This window comes from Notamacropus eugenii, chromosome 6, assembly GCF_028372415.1.
Source record: "Notamacropus eugenii isolate mMacEug1 chromosome 6, mMacEug1.pri_v2, whole genome shotgun sequence".
Classification (NCBI taxonomy): domain Eukaryota; kingdom Metazoa; phylum Chordata; class Mammalia; order Diprotodontia; family Macropodidae; genus Notamacropus; species Notamacropus eugenii.
In genome coordinates this window covers 327469969-327492039 of record NC_092877.1, presented here as the reverse complement: position 1 = coordinate 327492039, position 22071 = coordinate 327469969, and the positions used below count along the sequence as shown (strand labels likewise).

Below are 22071 nucleotides of genomic sequence, written 5' to 3'. Positions count from 1 at the left end.
TAGCAAGTGATGATGAGTCAGGAACTCAAACTCAGATTATCTGACTCCAAATATATGGCTCTTTCTACTACACTACGCTGTATATTATAAAATGAACTGGTCTTATCTTTTATGTGTCATTAATTGTTCTTATACCAACTTTAGCTTTATTGTGTAGGTCAGGGATTCTTTATCTGTTTTGCATCATGGATCCCTTTGGAAGTCTGTTGAAGCTTATGAACCCTTTCTCAGAATCATGTTTTAAATGCAGAAAATGAAATACAGAGGATTATAAAGGAAATTAATTAGGTTGGAAGGTCGTCATCATTTTTTTTAAAAAAATTCATAGATCTCCAGATTAAGAATCCCTGGTTTAGGTATTAGGGCCTAAAGTTGGATACAACAGAGGAAATCAGAAGATAAACAGAAGAGGTTAGATTCCACATTGTTTTAAATTACCTTTGTGCTTTGCAATTGGGAATGTCAAGGAAACCTCTTGCCCATGTTTGGGGTATTCATAGATTTTTATTGCCTTTTGGCAAGAATAACATTCTACTGCATAGTATGCAAATTATAGATTGAACCCACTACCATGAAGCAATGCCTTATCTGTCCTGCTATTTTGAATTTTAATTCTTTAGAAATATGGAAGGAAATATGGTAGGGCAGATATACATTGGGATTAAAACCTTAATCATATTTTTATGATTAGTGCTAACCCACAGGAACCTAGGACTGGGGACAGTTTTCATTCATGGACTAGGATTGATGGTTTAGAGTTGAAGAGGGGGGGAATAATGAATAGTTTCTTTCAGCTTTTCTGAGTGAGGAAAACCTTGAGTTTAGGGTAGGAATTGGGAGCTTTGACCAGCCATCCTTGTGTCCAAATGAGAAAAAATAGAGAAAGGAAAAGTAGAAGCTATAAAAGATGGTAGAAGAACGAGAGTGAATTGAGCAAGTGGGCCCCCTTAACGCAAGATCGCAGATTAAGAGCTGGAAGATGACTTAAAGGTCTTCTAATCCAAACCTCTCCTTTCCTCAGATGAGAAAATCAAGGTTCAGAAACTTTAAATGATTAGCTCAAGGTCACACAAGTAGCAAGTGGCAAAGCCAGGATGTAACCCACAATGCTCTTACTCCAAATCCAGCAGTTTCCACTGCATACTCACAATGACTAGAGAACCTGAGGCACTCCCAAGCCATTTGCACAACTAGACCCAGTCTGAGAACCAAGAAACCCAGACATGCCACTGTGAGAGGAAAAACTTCAACTACTACCACCACTGAGAGAGAGAAAAAGAGGGAAAGAGAAGGGGATAGAGAGATAGAGAGAGGAATGAGAGTGTCTTTTATTAAGAAAAAGAAAGGAAATATAGGGATAAAAATCAGTGTGGCAGGGAGTTCAGATCTAATCATTGAAGCTTCCAGGAGTGGCAAGATGATAGGGTGTAACATTTCTAATGGAAATGTTCTTTAAAAGAACAACTCCATCAACCTCTTTTAGGTTCCACTCGCTGCCCTGTCCCCAGCCTACTAGCTTGGGGAGGCATCTATTTAGAAGTATATGTTTTTCAATGGACTTTCAACATTATTGAGAAAGTACCAAATCCCTTTAGCTCCATGGAATTAATAATCCCCTTTTCCCTATACTCATCTGCAAAATGTTGTACCTCTGGTTTGGGGTTTTTATGTTATTGGATTTGAGACAGCTAATTCAAAGAGGAAAACTAAAAACAAATAATGATGAACAAATAAAGGGGAGATATTGTTAATAATAGGTGCTACTAATAACATATCAATCCATGAATCCACATGCATTTATTTAGTACAGTTAACTATATGCCAGACACTAGGCATTGGCAACATACAGACAAAAATGACAGTCACTGACTTCAAGGACTTATATCCCATAGAAAGAGAGGGATGTGTAGGCATATAAACAGACCAAAAAATGTATTCCATGTAATTTCAAGAGGGGAGGCATATAAACTGAGACTTGAAGAAACTAGGGATTGGACATGCTAAAGTAGTGTCTGGTTTGTTTAGTGAAATAAGAGCAAGGGCATGAGTATCTCAGGATGATTCTGGTCATTGGCTGCTATAAAAGTCTTTCTAGAAAAGTCTCTTTTCTTTGAGAGGTTTGTCATATTTATAGAAAGAGGTATTAGAGATGGAGGAATCATCCAGTCAATCTACTCTTCAAAAAGGCCCTCAGAACTGCATTGTAGTGGCCCCCTCAAGTACTCATTTTTAACCTGTTTCAAGTTATTATCAATTACCCAATAATTATTTACAAAAACAAACATTCCAACAGGAAATAGACAAGATCCAGATGCACAAGTGAAACAAATGATCAGTTAGTAGAGGTTAGAGAAAGCAAGAGGAAAAAATGTTGGGTGGTTAAAAAAAAAAAGTCCAAAACACAGTAATCAGATCAAAAATATTCCTTTGGATAGCAGGCAAAGAAATTTTTTAAAAGATAGGGCGTGGGGAGAATGCTATATGAGAGTCAGTAAATGTAAATATAGACAGGAGAAGGTGAAATAAAGAGGAAAGGACAAAGTATTTAAGCCTGTAGTCAAGGATTTATATGGAGGAATGGGAAAGAAAAAGGAAGGAGAGCAAGGGAGAAAAGAAAAGAGGGAAATAGAGGGACAGTCACAGGGGCTTGGGATAGGGAGCAGAGTAGGGGGCGGTTCGGGACACGAGAATAGAGGATTGTAGAAAAATAGCGACGAGCTCCTGAGACTGGGGAGAGAGGACTGGACGAGGAAGACACACACACACACACACACACACACACACACACACACACACACACACACACACACACTCACTCACTCACTCACTCACTCAACTCTGCGAGTCAGCGAGACAGCTTGTGGGAGGAGAAGATAAAGAGAGGGAGGGATTTCGAGATGAGTATGGGATCGGGAAAAGCGTGAGCAGCTGCGTGGAGAGCAGCACAGAGCTGCTGCAGGGCCATGGGAAGAGCGCAGCCCTTGGCTTCCCGGCTCCTTCTCTCCACCTCTCTCATGACTCCGCCATCCCAGTAAAGGATCCATCCTCCTCCGCCTGCCTGCACTGTCTGTCTTCCCCGCCTCCCTTTTCACCCTACGATGGCTGGTAATTCCCTGCTGACAGTTCCGAGGTAGGATCCTTATCCCCTAGCGGTACGGGTTCCCTAACTCTTTCTGCAGCTTCTGCCTCCAGTGTAAACTTGTCGGGGCAGCAGGGTGAGTGAGGGACCTTCTCTCGCTCGCTCGCTCCCTGCTTGCGGTTCTTTCCGACTGGGGTGCACCAGGTGCGGCTGGAAACTCAAGGCTCCAATGCTTGAAGCTAAGTGCAACTCTGGCTGAGCGATTCGGCCATCAGGGCGTTTTGCTAATATTATTTACTACCTTCCACTGCCTAACACAGGTAGGTGCTTTCTCTGGGAGGGGCGAGGTGTCTAAACATCCTCCAGGTGGCGAACACTTGGCCAGGCTTTGGAGTTTCAAGGTCTGAAATCACTTCCCCAAAGAATAGAGGAAAGGGCCTGGGAAGCCCCTTAACTGGGGCAGCATAGAGTCTAAACTGACTCTGAAATGTTTAGGGGTGCTGGAGCAAAGAAGGGATAAGGGAGACGAGGGCAACTGGGAGGGGACAGGGAAACTCGTGTATTCCTCCCCCTCCTTCCTCATTATATTGGCACCCATTTGGGCCAGGAAAATAGGCTTCTGCTACAGAGTGGAAAGGGTGCCAGTAGACCAAAGGCAACAGGGACCTACCTCCCAAGGACTGATTTAACTGGGCACTTATCCAAGTATCTGAGCAAACCTCCCTTTGTCCTGTTTCGAACGTCCGGCTTCGTTCTATAGTACCATCACCTCCCAGCCCCCCCAAAAATGCTGTCTGTAGGTCCCTGGAATCCCACCTTGGACACTAAGTTGTTTAACCGTGGGCAAATTAACTAACCTTTTTTGGGTTTCGGTTTCCTCAACTGGAAAATGTGGAGTCTGAATAGAGGATAGTGTTAGATTTGGAGTCAGTCAGGGAGACTTGAATTCGAATCCTACCCTGAACAATTACTAGCCCTGAGACCTGGGACAAATAATTTAACTTCTCCTCAGCTTCCTCATATGTAAAACAGGAATAATAATAGCACTTCCCTCTTAGGTTTGTTAACCTAAGTTTTGCATAAAGAACTTTGCAGACCTTGAAGCTCTGGTCTATACCAATGTGATGAGGATGGCGATGAGGATGATGATGATGATGGCGATGGTGATGATGATGATGTCTCTGATCTTATGATCTCCTGCTGTATCACCAATAAATAAAACCACTGATACAAGTCTCACCATCGCCACCCCCTTGTCAGTGAAGCCCAAATTTCGCCTACATTTTAGGGGGGCTCTTGGGTCATATAGAGTGGGGGCTTGGGAGTGGCGCTATGTGTAAGTGCTCATTATCAGCCATACTTTCCTCCTCCCCCTCTTTACTCACCAACCTCCACCCCAATATGACCCACACCTCCCATCCGTCTCTGCTCAGTACCATGCTCGTTCAGGCTCATCCCTCTGTTGAATTGCATATTCTGCCCTCTGGTTCCCTCCCATTCATCCCCTGATTCTAGAGCCCTCAAGGATTTGTGGCTTCGCTCCCCAGTCGGGGCACCGCTGAGTGCTAGGCAAGCAGCCTGGGCACCGCCGACACGTGGGGCTGAGCAGAATCGTCCTGTCAGGCGCGATGAGAGAACCGTAATACTTACTACTGATCTCCACCTCCTCAGCCCCACCTCCCTTAAGAAGACTGGGGTTCTGTGTAGTTGTAGGCTGTTGCAAACTTCACCTCCTCCCCATCCCCCCTCCCCGCCTTTTGCCCAGCAGAAGCTGAAGTCAGCTTCTGTTGGGGCAGCTCAGACGTTTCTGGGCATATTTTGAGCATAGAATTTCCTTTATTTTGAATAAGGAATAGTGGAAGAAAAGATTTGCAGGTTGATGCACTCGGATGAGACTGAGATAACATCATAACCCCAAAAGCAGAGGCTTGAGCCGATTTGCCATGTGGGTTGATGCAGACCGAGTAGAGGGCGACCACTGTTATGCCTAAGACTTCTAGTCAGCCACAGTAAATTCTTTGCATTCCATAAAGTTCCCCTTAAAAATCCTCTTATTTTTATTGTTCGTTTTGTTTTGTTTTTAATATCACATTATAAGGCTTAAAAAAAAGATTTGTTGCCTTAGAGGACAGGGGGAGAAATCCATGAAATTTTAAAAAAAAATTTGCCCTACCATTTACCTATTTTGCCCTACCATTAATAACCTCTAAATGTGTCCATTTTACTTTTAGTTCTTTATGAAAACAATAAGGTAATTGAATTTGGCAGGGGGGTAATATCCCACTCCTAAATCTCTAGGCACAGGGTCTTCTGAAGATGAGAGCTGGAAGACCTGTTAATTTCCCTGTCAAAAGCAAACAGAGAGATAGGACCCTCCCCCGCCCCCCCAAAAAAAGACCAGGTAGGAGTATGAAGATGCAATTAAAAGCCCTTTCAATAATTCACTGATCACTTGTCAATTCGTTTGTATGGAATAAAAGTTAGCCTGAATTGAACCAGGTTTGCTCAGGCAAAGGGGGCACCTTTTGAAAATAATGGAAATACCCTTTCCTGCCAAAACACAAGCTGTGTTTGAGATTTTTGTAGCTGGGTTAGAAATTGTTTTGGCAAAAGCCACCAGACTGCAATGGAAGCCGACACAGTGTATCATGGACAAAGCAGTGAGACTTTTCAAAGACTTTACTGACAACTGCAGTAAATCACACCCATGGCATCAAGGAATGAATATTCACAAGATATAACCGATTTCTACTTGTCACTGTAGAAAGGCTTTGTTTCTATTTAAAAAAAAAACAAAAAACTTCCATTTGACTGCAATAAATTTACTCCAATTATTCTAATTTTTTTTTAATCTAAGAAACCAGATATGTACTAAGATGAGCTCTGATTGTGGAGTCAGATTCTGATTCAAATCCTTGTTCTGTGAGTGATGATCTGTGTCACCCTGGACAAGTCATTTCACTTCAGTGGCCCAGTTTCCTCGTCTGTAAAATGGAGTGGTTGGACTAATTCATCTTTTTCTTAGCACGATGCCCTTCTAATAGTATTTTCCCCTGGATTCTAGATGAAAATAACAGGATTTGTCATGAAACTTTAGTTATGATAAAAAGCAAGGTGGGAAAGTATGGTATTTAAGCAAAATTCTTGTTTCTTCAACATGTCTGCATTTTGTTGTGAAAATTCAATTTTGTCAACTAGGTATCTAGTTTTTCAAGGTCCATTATAAAAGAAACACCTACAATTATTGAATAAGTTCTGTATAAATACAATCTGAAATAAGTAATTCAATATCAAATTAAGTCAAAGTTAAATTACCAATTTTAAAATTCCATAGGTGATTTTTTTATGTTAAGAATTAGGAAATAAGCCAAACTTTTGTGGTTTTATGCATTTTAAGTAATAGGAAAAGAAAGAACACAGTGTCCTAAATAATAATCTGTGTATAATACATAACTATTAAACCAATTCACTTTTTCTTTAGCCATTAAAATGTCCCATATACTAAATAAATGCATAATATATTAATAAGAAATAAGATGCATATCTTACAATAAGAAATAAATGCATAAAATATATTCAAGGAAACTATGTGTATTAAATAAAATCATTACATAATATTTAATACATATGTACTCATTTATATGGGTAAGTTTCTTCAACAAAAAAAAAAACCACAAATAATTATTCTGGGGGAAAAATCTGGTTTGATATCTCTCTGGATTTGGACTATAGACCTGGAATAGCACTGAGAAAGTGACTAGTCCCACTCCCTCATTTTATATATGAGAAACTGAAGCCCAATGAGAGAATGTGACTGGCCCAAGGTCACACAGATAATAAGTTTCAGAGGTAGGATTTTAATCTGATTGCTCTGATTTCAGAACTGGTGTTTTTTCCAAGTGCATCCTCACTGTCCCCCCACATTCCTTAGAAGAAAATGTGAATAGAAAAGACCTTAGATGTGCTTTTACTTCAATAAATAAATTTTTAACTGTAAAATTTAAATTTCTTATTAGGAAGAAGTACTCAAATGAAAAGAAATCTTCTGATATGAATTTTAAAATGGAGTCATTCTCACTTAGCCATGAGACTCTAGGCCAGATTTTTTTCCTGGAAAAAAATAAAATTAACTAGATTAAAAGTTTATTTAACTTGACCACTTGGAGAATGCAGTATCCTAGGTGGTTCCATTCTCTGGTTAGTTTAGAGCAAAGCAAATATTTCTAAACGTTTTGATTGAGGTAATTGAGAAAACTCTAAATCACCTTAGCCTTGACCTCCAGCCTTGGCAACGAACTTGGTAACTAAGCATTGTGGGAATCTAACTGAGCATTTCCTTGATGACTAAGGATCTTGTAATGCTACACTTCAGGGTCATTTCTTTGATCACCAGTCTCATTGTACATGCAGTATAAGCACAGGAGATTAGAATGCACTGCACTGACCACAAGACATACCATAGACAGAAGGTACTTTAAAAAAAATACCCCACTGCTAGGGATGGCAGCTACCCAGGAAGCTGAGGCTGGCAGATCTCTTAAACTTGGAAGTTCAGAGATGCAATAGGCCTGCAGATGGGTATCCTTACTAATTTTCACATCAGTATAGTGGGGGAGGGGAGACAGAGTGAGGATGCTGGTGTTAGAACAGAAGCAGGCTAAAACCCCCATGTTGGATATAGCACACAAGTAGCCCCTTCATTCCAGAGTAGGAGAGATAGGAAAACAAAGTCCTATAAAAAAAATTAATTGCCTCCCTTCCATAATTTTTCCCCCAAAGTAGAGTACAAGGGGAACAACAGCCAACAACAACAAAAAAACAACCCTCAGATGGATTGGGTGGTTCCAATTATTTGATTTCGGGCTAAGCAGCACTTTACTGTGCTTTCAAAATCTCCAGAGTACTGAATGTTTTACATGCAAGCACATTTACATAAGTATACTCTAGAAACTTTTATATCCACTTAGAAAAAAAAAGATTGTTTTTTTAAAGTCCTTTGAGTGATATTTTTTCTGCTTTTGCATAATATACTACTACCTCAGTAAACCTACAAACCCATTTGTATTGAGTATTGTCTTTTCAGTAAAGATTATGTCATTTATGTTACAAATTGGGAAACAGACCCAGAATGCTTTAGGTCTGGAAGAAAACTCAGAGATAAGTCAGTGAACTTCCTTGTTTTACACCTAAAGAAACTGAAGGCTAGAGGAATGAGGTGGTTTTCCAAGGTCACTCAGGTAGTTAGTAACATATCCAGAAGTAAGACCAAAATGTTTTGTTCATATTCAGGTGCTTCTCCCACTATGCCATACTCTCTCTAGTAACATAGATTTCAACCCATCCAGGCCTGTAGGATGTTTACCCCTATCCCCAAATAACCTTTCCACTGGAATTCCACCCAACATACTGGACTCCCTCTTCTAGATCTCTTTGCATTGGGAGGATACCAATGGAATATATGGACTGAGAAATGCTTACCTCTCAGCCTCTAACTTACTAAATTTTCACAAAATTGAGTATCCTTTTTACTTCAGTCCAGGAGAGTTTTTTTCATTTGTATTAACCAGCAAAAAGTGAGTATAGAATGAAAACATGTTTTATGAGCAAACAACCATCTCTCCATCAAAAAGCCATCCCTGGTCACACAAACACTAATGCAATAAGAAAACAGGAGATGAGTTTTAGATGAAGTTAGATCAAGGGTTCTTCACCTTTTTGTATGTCCTGTCAATCTGGTGGTCTATGGACTCATCCCCAAAATCATAACATTAATGAATAAAATAAAATAGAATTACAAAGGAAATTGGGGGAAAAGGAATTGAAAATGAATTTGTGTGTGTGTGTATGTGTGTGTGTGTAGTTCAGAAAACCAAGGTTAAAAACCCAGAGCTAGACCAATGGCAACATGAAACTAATAAACCATCCTCTTTGAGCCTGACTGACAAGGAATAGATTGCCCTCTGCATGAGGAAAGAATTTGATATCTTAACGTTAAAAGTGACTGGCAATAACCTTTGCAAGGGATCCTATATTGCAAAGTTTTTCATGCTCTGTTATAACTCTTTCCATGACAAACTAAAATACAGTGCGTAGTTTGTATATCTCTTCTTAGTTTCCTAGAATACTAAGAATTAGTGTATCCCAGAAATTTTTTAAAAATATTTCCCAAATATCTAACAATGTCTTATGTAGAGTAGAAAGAACTTCTATTGATTTGATATATTTGACTCTTAAGTACTAGTTTATTTTAGATTTTGAATTTTAAAAATTAAGCATCCTTGGGAAATAAAATGCATAGATTTTGGTTCATTTTTCCAGTTTATTTGGTCCATTCCTGACCATCTTGCCAGCATTTCATTAAAACAGATCACTCTCTATAATTTCAATCAATTAAAATGTTAATACTAATAAATATAAGAACAATTTTTATGTCATCAACAAAATTGGTGAGAAAATGGAGCTAACATCAATATTCTGATGTCAATGATCCTCCATTAAATGAATGGAATTGAAGAGGATATCTAGTATCATCTATATATTGAAAGTTGTCTCCCAAAAGATTGGCATTGACAGATATCCAATAAAAGCTTTATTGTATATACTCAGCCTTTGGTTACTTGGGAAAATGGGAAATCAAAATTTCCCTTAAACAGACAATCGATTCATTTTTTTAAAATAAAGTATGTTCTTTCCAATAAGCTGTTGGGATACAGGTGTCATGTAGGAGATAGCTCAAGTTTGTAGAGAAAAATGTCATTATTTCTAGATTCTACAAAATCCTTATAATATAACCAAATGTTGGGAGTATGAGGAGCAAATAGCTATCCAATCAGCAGTCTGTTGTTCATTCATTTCAAAGGTGTCTGATTCTTTGCGACCCATTTAGGGTTTTCTTGGCAAAGATATTAGAGTGGTTTGCCATTTACCTCTCCAGCCCATTTTGCAGAGGACAAAACTGAGGCAAAATGCGTTAAGTGACTTGCCCAGAATCACACAACTAGTTAGTGTCTGAGTCCAGATTTGAATTCAGGAAGATGAGTCTTCCTAACTCTAGGCCCTTATGCACTATACTACCTAGCTGCTCATAATCTTAAATATGGAATATTTTTGAATAAAAAATGTTACTCCTTTCAAATACATAATGTAACTTAGACTGAATAACGAAAGATCATTTAGTTGGTATTTGATGGAACTTGCTACAATTAATAAAATCAGAATGGTTTTATGTAGATATAAATTGTCTTATTTTAATAATATCTCATTTTAATAGATTGGGTAATTTGCAAGTGATTTAAGTAGAATAATGTTCAACCCTGCAGTTCAGCATATACTATTACTTTGATTGGCAATGTGCTTAGAGCTTAGTCTCTATACAAGTTATCATGTGTTATAAATTAAAGAAATAGTGGTTAAGGTTTTCTAATTAGAAAAGAGACAGTGATTTTCATACCCTTTCATGACCTAATACATGGATAGTATTTTGTGAATTTTAAATATACATATACATACATACATACATACATATATACATACATACATACATACATATATATATATACATATATATAGGGCTGTGGTTGCTGCTGTGCTGAAAGAAGAGAAGAAGAAAGGAGGGGAGAAGAAAAGAGAGAAAGCTCTCAAAACAAATATGAAAAATATACAGTGATATTAATTATCTGTGGAACACTATTGTCAAAGACTGCATTAATTGGTTGAAGTATTATAAAGAGTGCTAAATTTTGTTGCTTTCACAGGAAATTTAAAATAATATCCTTTGAAAATGTAAAAATAAGTCAGATTTTGGTCCTTTTCCCAGGAACTACACAACTTAGCTTTGATAGCATTTGGTGATCTTCATTTGGCTTCATAGTAATATCAGTCCCATAGATAAGGCTGTCATGAAAGATAGTATCTCACCTAATGGCAATTTGCTAAAGAAAAACCACTTGATAGGATGTTGGAAGAAGTGGATCAGTTTGACCACCATAGAGAATCTGGTTCTGAAATGGAATTAGAATTCTAGGAAGTATCTTATGCTTTTGTTCTTTGCGATACTTGCCTGAATTATGCCAACCTCTTACCTGGGACAGCTAGTCATTCAGCATCTGTGAAGCATATGGAAAGTCCAGGGCACTGTTCTAGGTACTGGAAATCATGTACTTGTAATAAAGAGAAGATATGCCAATAAGTTGTTTGGGAATTTCTTTGACAATGAATGATCTCTCTCCCTAACTTTTAAACTGGGCTTATAAATAAAAATAGCCAGAATTTATATAGCACTTTAAGATTTGCAAAGTGCTTAACATGTTATCTAATTTAATCTTTGCAGCATCACTGTCTTGTAGATATTATTATCTCCACTTCAGAGATGAAACTGAGACTAAAGCTAAAGGTCACGCAGATTAGTATGTGGGTAGGATTTGAACTCATGTCTTCCTGACTCCAACTCCAACACACCATCCAGTGCTACCTAGCTGCCTGAATAAAGCAAAGTATGGGAAATCTTATTATCATCCAACAAATCAATGCTTGTCTTGTTTCAGGATGGTATTGATTTATTCATGCTAGTCATAAGTATCTGTTGTAGCTATTCAATCACTTCTGACTCTTTGTGACCCCATTTATGTTTTATTTTTCAAAGATACTGGAGTTGTTTGCCATTTCCTTTATTTTACAGATGTGGAAACTGAGTGACTTGGTCAGAGTAACATGACTTTTAAGTGTCTGAGGTGAAATTCGAACTCAGGTCCTTACTTTGGCCTGACATTCTATCCAATGTGCTGCTTAGCTGCCATTTACATATATACAGACACCCATACATATAAGAAAAATACTATGACACATAATGAGCTTCTCAGGGACAGAGCAAGATTGTGGAGTAAAAGCCACAAACCAGCCAAATACCTGTAAAAAATAATTATATACAAATTCTGGAGCTGCAGAACCTACAGAATGATGAAGTGAAGCAAATCTTCAGCCCAAGACAGCCTGGAAAGTTGACAGCAAGCATTTATCATGCCAAGCTAGGAGCAGAGCACAGTCAAGAGTGAGCTACACCAACATAGACAGGACCTGAGCAGGCCTCGGGGGGGAGTGAATCACTGACACCTATGGCAGTTTCCAGATTTCATGACTGCAAAAAACCAAGGAAAAACTAGAATGTCAGTGGGAAAAGCCTATCAGACCTGTGTGAGAGAGTAGAGTGATCCTGCCCCACTCCCAGGGTAGCAGAGGGGACAGAGGAGCCCACAGCAGTCACAGCAGCACTAGTGGCCATTTCTGGAACTCTAGTCTCACAGATTGTGGGGGGATCAAGCAGCTACAGTACACCCCTTCACCCCCACTGGAAGCAGAACACTACCTGGACAAAGAGCTCAAAAGTCAAGCAATTGCCTAAGGAAATGAGCAAAAGCAGGAAAAAAAAAATCAGATTATAGAATCTTACTTTGGTGACAAGGAAAATCAAAACATCTGAAGGAGACAACAAAGTCAAAGCTCCTACATGCAAAGCCTCCAAGAAAAATATGAATTGGTCTCAAGCCATGGAAGAACTTGAAGAGGATTTTGAAAATCAAATGAGAGAAGTAAAGAAAAAATTGGGAAAAGAAATGAGAGTGACACAAGAAAATCATGAAAAATGAGTCAATTGCTTGGTAAAGTGTACCAAAAAAATGCTGAAGAAAATAACACCTTTAAAAATAGATTAACCCAAATGGCAAAAGAGATCCAAAAAGCCAATGAGGAGAAGAATTCCTTAAAAGGCAGAATTGGCCAAATGGAAAAGGAAGTCCAAAAGTTCCTGACAAAAGTAATTCTTTAAAGATTAGGATGGAACAGATGAAAGCAAATGACATTATGAAAAATCAAGAAATTATAAAACAAAAACAGAAGAATGAAAAAATAGAAGGTGATGTGAAATACCTCATCGGAAAAATATCTGACCTGGAAAAGAGATCCAGAAGAGATAATTTAAAAATTACTAGACTACCTAAAAGTCATGATCAAAAGTAGAGCCTAGACATCATCTTTCAAAAATTTATTAAGGAAAACTGCCCTGATATTCTAGAAACAGAGGGTAAAGTAGATATTGAAATAATCCACTGATCACCTCCTGAAAGGGATCTCAAAAGGAAAACCCCTGGGAATATTGTAACCAAATTCCAGAGCTCCCAGGTCAGGGAGAAAATACTGCAAGCAGCCAGAAAGAAACAGTTCTAGTATTATGGAAATACAATCAAAATAACACAAGATCTAGCAGTTTCTACATTAAGAGGTCAAAGGAGCTAGGATTAAAACCAAGAATCACCTACCCAGAAAAAAATGAGTAGGATCCTTTGGGGGAAAAAATGGTCCTTCAATGAAATAGAGGACTTTCAAGCATTCTTGATGAAAAGACCAGAGTTGAATAGAAAATTTGACTTTCAAATACAAGAATCAAGAGAAGCATGAAAAGGTAAACAGGAAAGAATCACAAGGAACTTACTAAAGTTGAACTGTTTACATTCCTACATGGAAAGATAATATTTGTAACTCTTGAGACTTTTCTCAGTATTAGGGTAGTCCCTGTGCCCTCTGTCTATGTACATAGACAGAGGGCACAGGGCAAGTTGAATATGGAGGGATGATATCCAAAAATAGTAAATTAAGGGGTGAGGGAGGAATATATTGGGAGAAGGAGAAAGGGAGAAATAGAATGGAGTAAATTATCTCACATAAAAGAGGCAAGAAAAACCTTTTTCAATGGAGGGGAAGAGGGGGGAGGTGAGAGGGAAAAAGTGAGCCTTACTTTCATCAAATTTGGCTTAAGGAGAAAGTAACATGCACACTCAATTTGGTATGAAAATCTATCTTACCCTACAGGAAAGTAGGGGGGAAGGGGAATAAGTGGGAGATGAGGGGGGAATGATAGAATGGAGGGCAAATGGTAGGAGGATATAATCAGAAGTAAACACTTTCAAGGAGGGACAGGGTCAAAAGAGAGAGTAGAAGAAATGGGATGCAGGATAGGATGGAAGGAAATATAATTAGTCTTTCATGAAATGACTGTTATGGAAGTGTTTTGCATGACTATGCACTTGTAACCTATAATGAATTGCTGGGGTGGGTGGGGCGGGAGGGAAGGAGAGAAGTTAGAAATCAAAGTTTTAAGAACAAATGTTAAAAATTGTTTTTACATGCAACTGGAATAAGACAATACAGTAAATGGGCTATAGAAATCTATCTTGCCTTACAAGAAAATAGAGGGCAAGGGGATAAGAGAAGGGAGGGTGTGATAGAAGGGAGGGCAGATTGGGGGAAGGGATAATCAGAATGCATGTTGCCTTGGGGTGGGGGATAGGAGAGATGGGGAGAAAATTTGGAATTCAAAATCTTGTGGAAGTGAATGTTGAAAACTAATAACAAATTAATTTTTAAAAATAATGAGCTTCTCTTTTCAAGCAATCTTCATAGCTGTTAATGTAGAGATAACAAATTAAGGTTAGACATGAGAAGACTATTAAATATGACCAAGGAAGGCAGTGAAAAATAAAAAATGTTCTGACATACCTTTATGGCAAAGCACAAATGTCCATCTGCTACAGCACTGTTGAGTATAATGCCCCATAACATGTGACATGCCAACAGATATTTATTTCACTAAGTATGTTCAAGATTAGCACAGCTCCTAGTACACAGGAGATAAACATACAAATGTTTATTGATTGAATCACAAAAAGATTTGAGTCTCTTTGGAACACCTCTACAGCCTCAAAATTTCTGCTTTCTACAACAAATACATCAATGAGAATCAGAAGATATTAAAAGAACTTAAGACTCAGCCCATAACAAAAAATAAGAGTCTAAGAACAGTCAAAGGAAGTAGACAAGTGTCTCTGGATCCCAGTGTTCTTGCTTGTCCTCACTGTCTGTGTGCTGACAGACAGTCCTTACAATCTAGGCTGACAATTTATATAAATGGATGGTCAAAGTGACCATATGCAAAATGGTGCATCCCAGGTGGAATGACTGGGAAGAGGTCAGATGTCATCATACATCTTTCTCAAAGAGCAAGAATGATCACTCTTCTATATTTCTCTAATAGAAATGATGCACAATTGGCCCAACTTAACACTTGTTTGTCTATTGATTTCAAAAAGTAATACTAATAACATAACCAAATTCTATAAGTAGCTGCCAGAGTATCCTCTTAAAAACTCGATGTCATGGACATGGTTAGTACAGTAAAAGAATTAACTGAAATTCCTAAGCACCTTGACATACTGTCTCTCAAGTGGCATTAGAATTTTGCTTATAGTGTGCCTATACTGCAGTGAATAGTAGTAGGCCATTTGACATGCCATATGAGTTGATGTGAATGTAAGTCATCAAAATGCTTAGGACAGCTACTAAGTTCCTTCAGGGATCTTATGGGGGCAAGAGGAAAAGAGATATGGGGTAGTCCTGAACAGCTAACTCCCTCTCCACATCTAGAACTTCCTCAGGTGATTTGCTCTAAGTATACACTGGAAGAAATCCAAGAAGGCTGTTAGATTCCAGGCACTTCAACTGTTAGACTCTTCTTAAGGGTTTTGCAGGAGTCTTAGCTGAGCAGGAATCTTATTTAGTGGCAACTTAACTGGTTCATTATAATTTCTTTATGGGAGTAGAAAGATGGTGAACATTTCAACTCTTGCTTCACCGCATATTATGAAATAATTTTGAATCAATCTAACAAAGGTCACTAATCACAAAGACTAATGTAGAATTAGTTCACTTCTAAAAGGAGCTTTTTTCAGATAGGCCTAGTGGGTTTGAGTTGTACCACTGTCTGGCTAGGGGTTCATACAATTATCTTGATGAAAAATTGTTTAGGTTTGAAAGAACTTGTAAAACTGACAAGCTAACAAGAATATTGAGACATGTTTTACATTTTGTAGAATAGCATTTTCAAAAGTAATGAAATCTACCATGCCTTACATCTGCAGTTCATTGTTATCAAGATATATGGCAGGAAGTTATACATTCAATAAATATTTAGAGATGAGATCATTTTTTGCTACAAACTCCTAGGCATCTATTATTGTCAAAATTATTAAATATTTACCAAACCAAATGACTAATGTTGTTTATTTATGACATCTTGTTTAAATAAGAGCAGAAAATTGGCATTCAAATATATTTAGTATACCAACAGTATAACCCTTCAGTTTAATGCTCTTTTCAAACTAAGTAGATTTTTTTAAAAGTTGACATTTTACTAAAATGGTCATAGATATTTCATGGAAATTTTTTCTGTCCTAAGGAATACTAGTGAAGAAAATCTTAATCCTATTTACTTTACTCTTAAACAATCACAAGGCTGATTGCATCTCCTCTAATAATAAGGAAGGAAAAATAAAAATAGCAGGCATTTATATGCCACATTAAGGCTTGGAAGGAGTTTTACAAATATTATTTCATTTTTATCTTTATAACAACCCCTTTACAGATGAGGAAGTTGAGGGAAACAGTGAGTGACTTGCCTAGATTCATATAGGTAGTAAGCTTCTGTAACCAGTATTTAGTACTCCATCCACTACACCACCTAGCTACCTAAGAAAGGCAACTTTGAGGAAAGCTCAAGATGGCCAAAAAGAAGTTCATCAAATAAATCCAGGAGAATGTCTCTATAAAGCTAGTGTTGGGGGATAGGCTGAAAGACTATTATAACAAGTTCCTTCTGCATTATAGTTAGGCTGTTAAGCGTATGACCTGTCCTGTCTGAATCTGCAAAATAATCCAAAGGATATAGTCGTACTTTCTGAACTTTCTTTAATGACAGTCAATCAATAAATTTATTAAACCCCTGTGCTAGGCATTGTTAAGCTCTAGGCTGTCATGTTCCCAGAGTTATCAGGGTTAGTGCTTAGTATATTTTTGTTAAATATTATAGGCAACCCAGCAGGAAGGAAGAGTATTCAATTTGGAATCAAAAGAGCTTGATTTGGGCCCCAGTACAGGTACTTCCTATTTGGATATGTTCTGGACATCAGTTTCTCTAACTGTAAAATTAGGGGTATAGTTTAGACAAACTCTGAAGTTCCTTCCAGTTTTAAATTTTTTTTTTCCTGTGAGTGATTAAGTACAAAATTAAGAACTGGTATGTTTTCAATGTATGTCTATTAAAGTTTATTTTGTTCATACAGATATTTTTAAGAGGATGCGTTTTTTAAAAGGTTATTTCCATGCCATGAAACAAAATCCTCAGTGAATAATGATTGATTCAGATATGATTATCTATGTTACATATTTTGCCCCATTTTAAACAGATGGTTTTTTTCATTTAGGTAACTGTAACTTTGAACAGAAACTAAGGTTCTCGTTGACTTTAATTGTTTTAAGATTCTGTAAATCTCTACAGATAGTGTTTTTCAAAATGATTTAAAGGATAACTACTTGTTTGGAAACAATACTAGTACAAACTAACAGTGACTAAGAGTCAGTCATAAAGCCTTGCATCTCTTTTGATTTTTCACAATTCCCTAGTTGGATAAGTAGATCTTATATATTAGGACTTATTTTACAGATGAGGAAACTGAAGTGTAGAGAGGCAAAATGACATCTGTGGTTAAAGACTAATAACTGGTAGGGTTAGAATTTAAATCCAAGTGTTCTGACTCTAAAATTAGGACTATTTCCATTCTATCTTATTCCCTAGAATGACTATCTAATGTTGCTTCTGTAGAGTGTTATTTCTTTAATATCTTTTTCACTTAGAGCCATTTAGTACTAATAAGGGCAGAAAAAGGGAGCTTGTTTAAAGGAAAAATGTAAATCAATTGGTAAAGGATATAAGGTATTGCCACTCTTGTGGATGAAAATTTTGATGGCCATATGTCAATTGCATCTGAAAACTCTGCTTATATAGATGTGATTTGAGGAGTTTGGAGATAGAAAATGAACTGTGGAATACATAAAATGACTTAAATCACCTTGTGAAAAACTTAGAATGATTCCCTATTTGTATTTGGGTGGTTTAATGGTTTAAAGGGACACATTGAAAAGCTTTTATTTATTACAAGCTGGGGGAAATGAAGAAATAGTTCAAAATGCACAAAATGAGTTGTTGGATCAAGTTGATGAGTTTAACACTACAAAGCATTACGGAACTTCAGTTCATTTGCAACTAAATTTTATAGTTTCAAAGAGAAAAACTAAGAAAAAGTGAAAGAGCATGTAGGGATGCGGAGACTGGTTTTAAAAGGACAGATGACTTCTTAAGGGAAATTTGGTGAGTTGTTATCTTTTAAGTGAAAGCTGAGAGCCTGTGTGTGTGTGTGTATGTGTGTGTGTGTATTTTGTTGTGTTTTGTTTTTAAATTTCAGCCACTGAAGTAAATATCCAAAGTGGGGGAAGATGGGGGAGAGATTAGAGTGGCAGGTTGAAGACTCAAGAATGGTAGGAGTGAAGGAAATAGCAGTGTGCCCAAAGAAATTTTATTGGAGTTGTTTGAAGGGACAAGTGACAAAAACTGTAAGAAAAAAAATTAAACCTTTTGGCTCCTTGTTCCTGCTTCATTGAATAAAGACTCTGTAACTTTTTTCTCTCAACTCCACCTATAGCTTAAAAGAGGTGAAGCCTCTCAGAAATAACTCCTTTAGTTTAAGAAGGAAAAGGAGAAAGAGGAAAATCATGTCCTGAACTGAGAACATCTGATTCAATACCCAGTCCTTTTTTATATGGCAATCGGCTGACCCTTATCAGCACTAGGCATTTTTTTTGGCATTCAATAAAGACTTGGGGGTAGATAAACATTGTGAGTAATATTGTTCAATAATGTATAGTAATATTAGTTCTTCAACTTTGTCTATATGAGGAAACAAGTTAAACAAATTATCTAGATAATTTGGAGATGAGAGTAAACTTGTTGTTTAAACATAATATTTCTCAAATGAAAGCCTAAATCTTACATATGGCACTCATTGCTGACTCATGCAATTCAAAATGACCTGAATATTTTTTATTTTAAATCATTTTCTGAATGAATCATCAGTGCTTAAAACTAACACATAACTAAAAGGATGTGTACTCCTCAGTTATGAAATTATTCCCAGGTTGGTGACCTGACTTGCAGCCTGCTATTCCCACAGCTTCAGTTTCTGCAAATGTGAAATAAAATGTTGACTTCACCAGAAGCTTAAATCTTTAAGTGTGAATCACACTCTACAAGAAGTCACTGAGCACTCAGCACAGTTCTTCTGAGGGAATAAGCTGTTTTACTAATGGACAGAACATTTAGCACTTAGAAGTCATGTCCATCGTATCAAGAGAAGGAATGAGGGTGAAATATCAATGATGAAAGCCTCCTTGGTGCAACAGCTTGCTGTCAATATTCTCACTAAAATGGTTTGGGAGAAAGCATCTATTTATCATGAGATTTTCAAACACTTGGGTGTGAGTGAGGATTAGAAAAAGTAGCCATACAATGACATTCATAAGCCAAAACAAAGCCTTGAGAGTTAGTGGGAAAATATAGTATTATGGGGTACGTTCTATAACCTGATTTTTTTTCACTAGTTAATCCCGATATTGGCGAACTATTATTTCCTTCAGGAGTCAATTCAAATCAACAAGCATTCATGAAATACCTACTATTGGTAATAATAAATACCTACTATTGGTAACTATTGGTGCCTGGTAATAAGTTAGTAACTTGAAATACAAAAACAAAAACGAAAAGTCCCAACCCTTAGGGATCTTTCAGTCTACTGGCTGAGATAAATAAATACAAATGGTTTCAAGCCCAAGATGTCTAAGTTCTAGTTCCATTGAGGAGAGAACACAAAGGTTGTTTTCACCCTGACACTTTCCCAAGCTCCTGATAAGAGTACCTCCCTCTCAGGTATTTGAAAGGCATTTACTCTGAAGGAGAAGAGAATGTTCAGGAAAGAGGGAGAGAACAATGATGCGATGCAGGGGGTAATAATTTAGTTTACAATACATTCTTTGCCTCTCTTCTTAAGCTCAGTTTAAGCTCAGTTTAAACTCAGTTTAAGCTCAGTTTAAGCTCAGTTCTACTATCAGACCTATGGGATCAGCTGCTGCCCCTCCTAGGCTTCTGGAATCTGTTCCCCTAACTTCACTATAGAAGTAGCCTCAGCAGGTAGTCACTTTCCATTGCTTTCCAGTGTGGTCTTTGTAGCAGTCAACCTACCTTGGCCAATTTACCTTCAACCCAACAGCCAATATTGGGCAAGTCTATACTGGGCTCCTTACTAAATTTCCAGAAAAAAATGACTCTTCCCTATCTGGGCCCCAGAGCTACCTCCCAGGTGTCAAGCTTTTTTTGCCTCCTTCATTCTAGGTTAAGGGGTCTAGACGCTCTAGCTCCTTCAGAGGCTGCTCACCTCACTTACCTTTGTTTCTGACTGGTCCCCTGAAGTGGAATCTATAGGCTTTATTCGAAGTCTTGTTGGCCCCAGGACCTTCATGATCCTGAACAACTAGGGGGTCCTTGAGCTCATTCTTTCCCATCCAGTGTTCCAACCAGACTTCAAGATTCAAGGGAGTCCTTTTTATTCATTTAAATTCATTTAAATTGCAAGTCATGATATCTCCTTCTTGATGTCACGATCCTCTTTAAGAACAAAGGATAAATGACAACCTGTGAATAGTAGTAAGCAGCTGCCCCACTGGGGACCCAACTGGCCAATTCCAGTTAGGCAACAGAACTTGCTTCCTTCTTTCCTTTCTTCTCTCCCTCCCTCCCTCCCTTATCTCCCTCCTGTCTGTCCACATAGGGAATCATACACTTACCTGCAGGTGTTCTGCTCAAAGGAATAAAATTTTGATCACTGAAACCTAGCAAGATACCTGGGGTTTATGAATTTCTTAGATCTCTTTTTTTTACAGACCATGCCTTAAACCCAAATTACTCTGGCTCTCATTGATTGACCAACAAGGTGTCCCAGCCCAAATCTCACTTGGTCATTGTTTGTATGTTGATGACTCAGAGTGGGCATAAATGGCAATTGTTTCTGTTTTGGCCAGAAACCTTAAGGATCCTCCCTTCTAAAACTGATTTTATTTTTCTGACTAGGTAAGAGGCCAAGTCTCTAGGAAAGTTCTGAGGGCTAGCTAGGTTCAAGCCATGGTCACTACAGGTGTTGGTAGTTCTACTGGCCAGATTCAGGCAACTTACCATTATGGCTGAAACTTAGAACCCTTTCTTTCAACCTTTCTTCCTGTTGTCAACCATTACCAAAGGTTTGGTCCAAAGATACAAACAGAATCAGTTTCCCCTTTAACCAAGGGTTTGGACAAAAGACAAACAGAATAGGGTTCCCCCAAAATACAAGCAGAATGATGTTCCCTTATAACTGAAGGTCTGTTCAAGAACAAACAGAATGGGGTTCACCTTACCAAAGGTTTCAACAAGGAACAACCAGGATCAGGCTGTACTTCTGCTATATAACATGCCTATTTATTCTCATTAAGCCAGATAATCATGCATGTGGAGTCAGAAAATAATTCTAAACTCAGGAGCTAAATAAGCTGAAGGAGACCCTTTACACACTTAGAGCAATCCCAACTCAGAGGGTGCCTATGTTGACCCAACATTATAGTGACCATATGTGTTTAACTATAATGTGGTAAAGGAATTTCTTGATGAATAGGTTGTAAATACAATAAGAGAGCAGAATGTCAAGGTATCAGTTGAAATTATAGGTCCAGGATGTCTGTATTTCTTTTATCATTAACACAACATACTATAATATATGAAAACATAAGAAAAGTCCCATTATTCAAGATAGTGTCTGGTTCAAGGCACTTTGTCATCGGTAGTCATAAATAGAAAAATGTTCCTGGTCAGTTTCATCTGGCCTTGTAGTTGCTGGCACAGGAAGGGGAATTTTGGGCTCACTCAGAAAGCAAAACAAAGCATATCTCTTATGCCAGAGCACAGAAATCGTTATGGTAGGTTGAGCTCAGTGTGCAAAACTGTATTTCTCCTGATTGGCCAATCTAGGTTT

At 37.8% G+C, this 22071-nt stretch overlaps 1 protein-coding gene and 1 long non-coding RNA gene across 4 annotated transcripts in view; one reads left to right on the top strand and one right to left on the bottom strand.

Moving 5' to 3' along the window:
* The first annotated feature begins 2795 nt into the window (after positions 1–2795).
* SPHKAP (SPHK1 interactor, AKAP domain containing) overlaps positions 2796–22071 on the top strand; it is a 170715-nt gene continuing 151439 nt past the window's right edge. For 2 of the 3 annotated variants that reach the window (XM_072618079.1, XM_072618077.1), the window contains exon 1: positions 2796–3130. In XM_072618079.1, coding sequence (XP_072474180.1) covers positions 3099–3130 — 32 coding nt within the window. In that variant the 5' untranslated portion in view covers positions 2796–3098. Of the gene's footprint in view, positions 3131–3166; positions 3400–22071 lie in introns of those variants that run through there. The other variant, XM_072618078.1, reaches the window with a different exon arrangement.
* LOC140509944 (uncharacterized) lies at positions 5744–20779 on the bottom strand. The gene is made up of 4 exons (XR_011969014.1): positions 20455–20779; positions 14627–14744; positions 11161–11238; positions 5744–6139 (listed from the first exon to the last, which is right to left on the bottom strand). It is a non-coding gene; the product is annotated as an uncharacterized lncRNA (long non-coding RNA).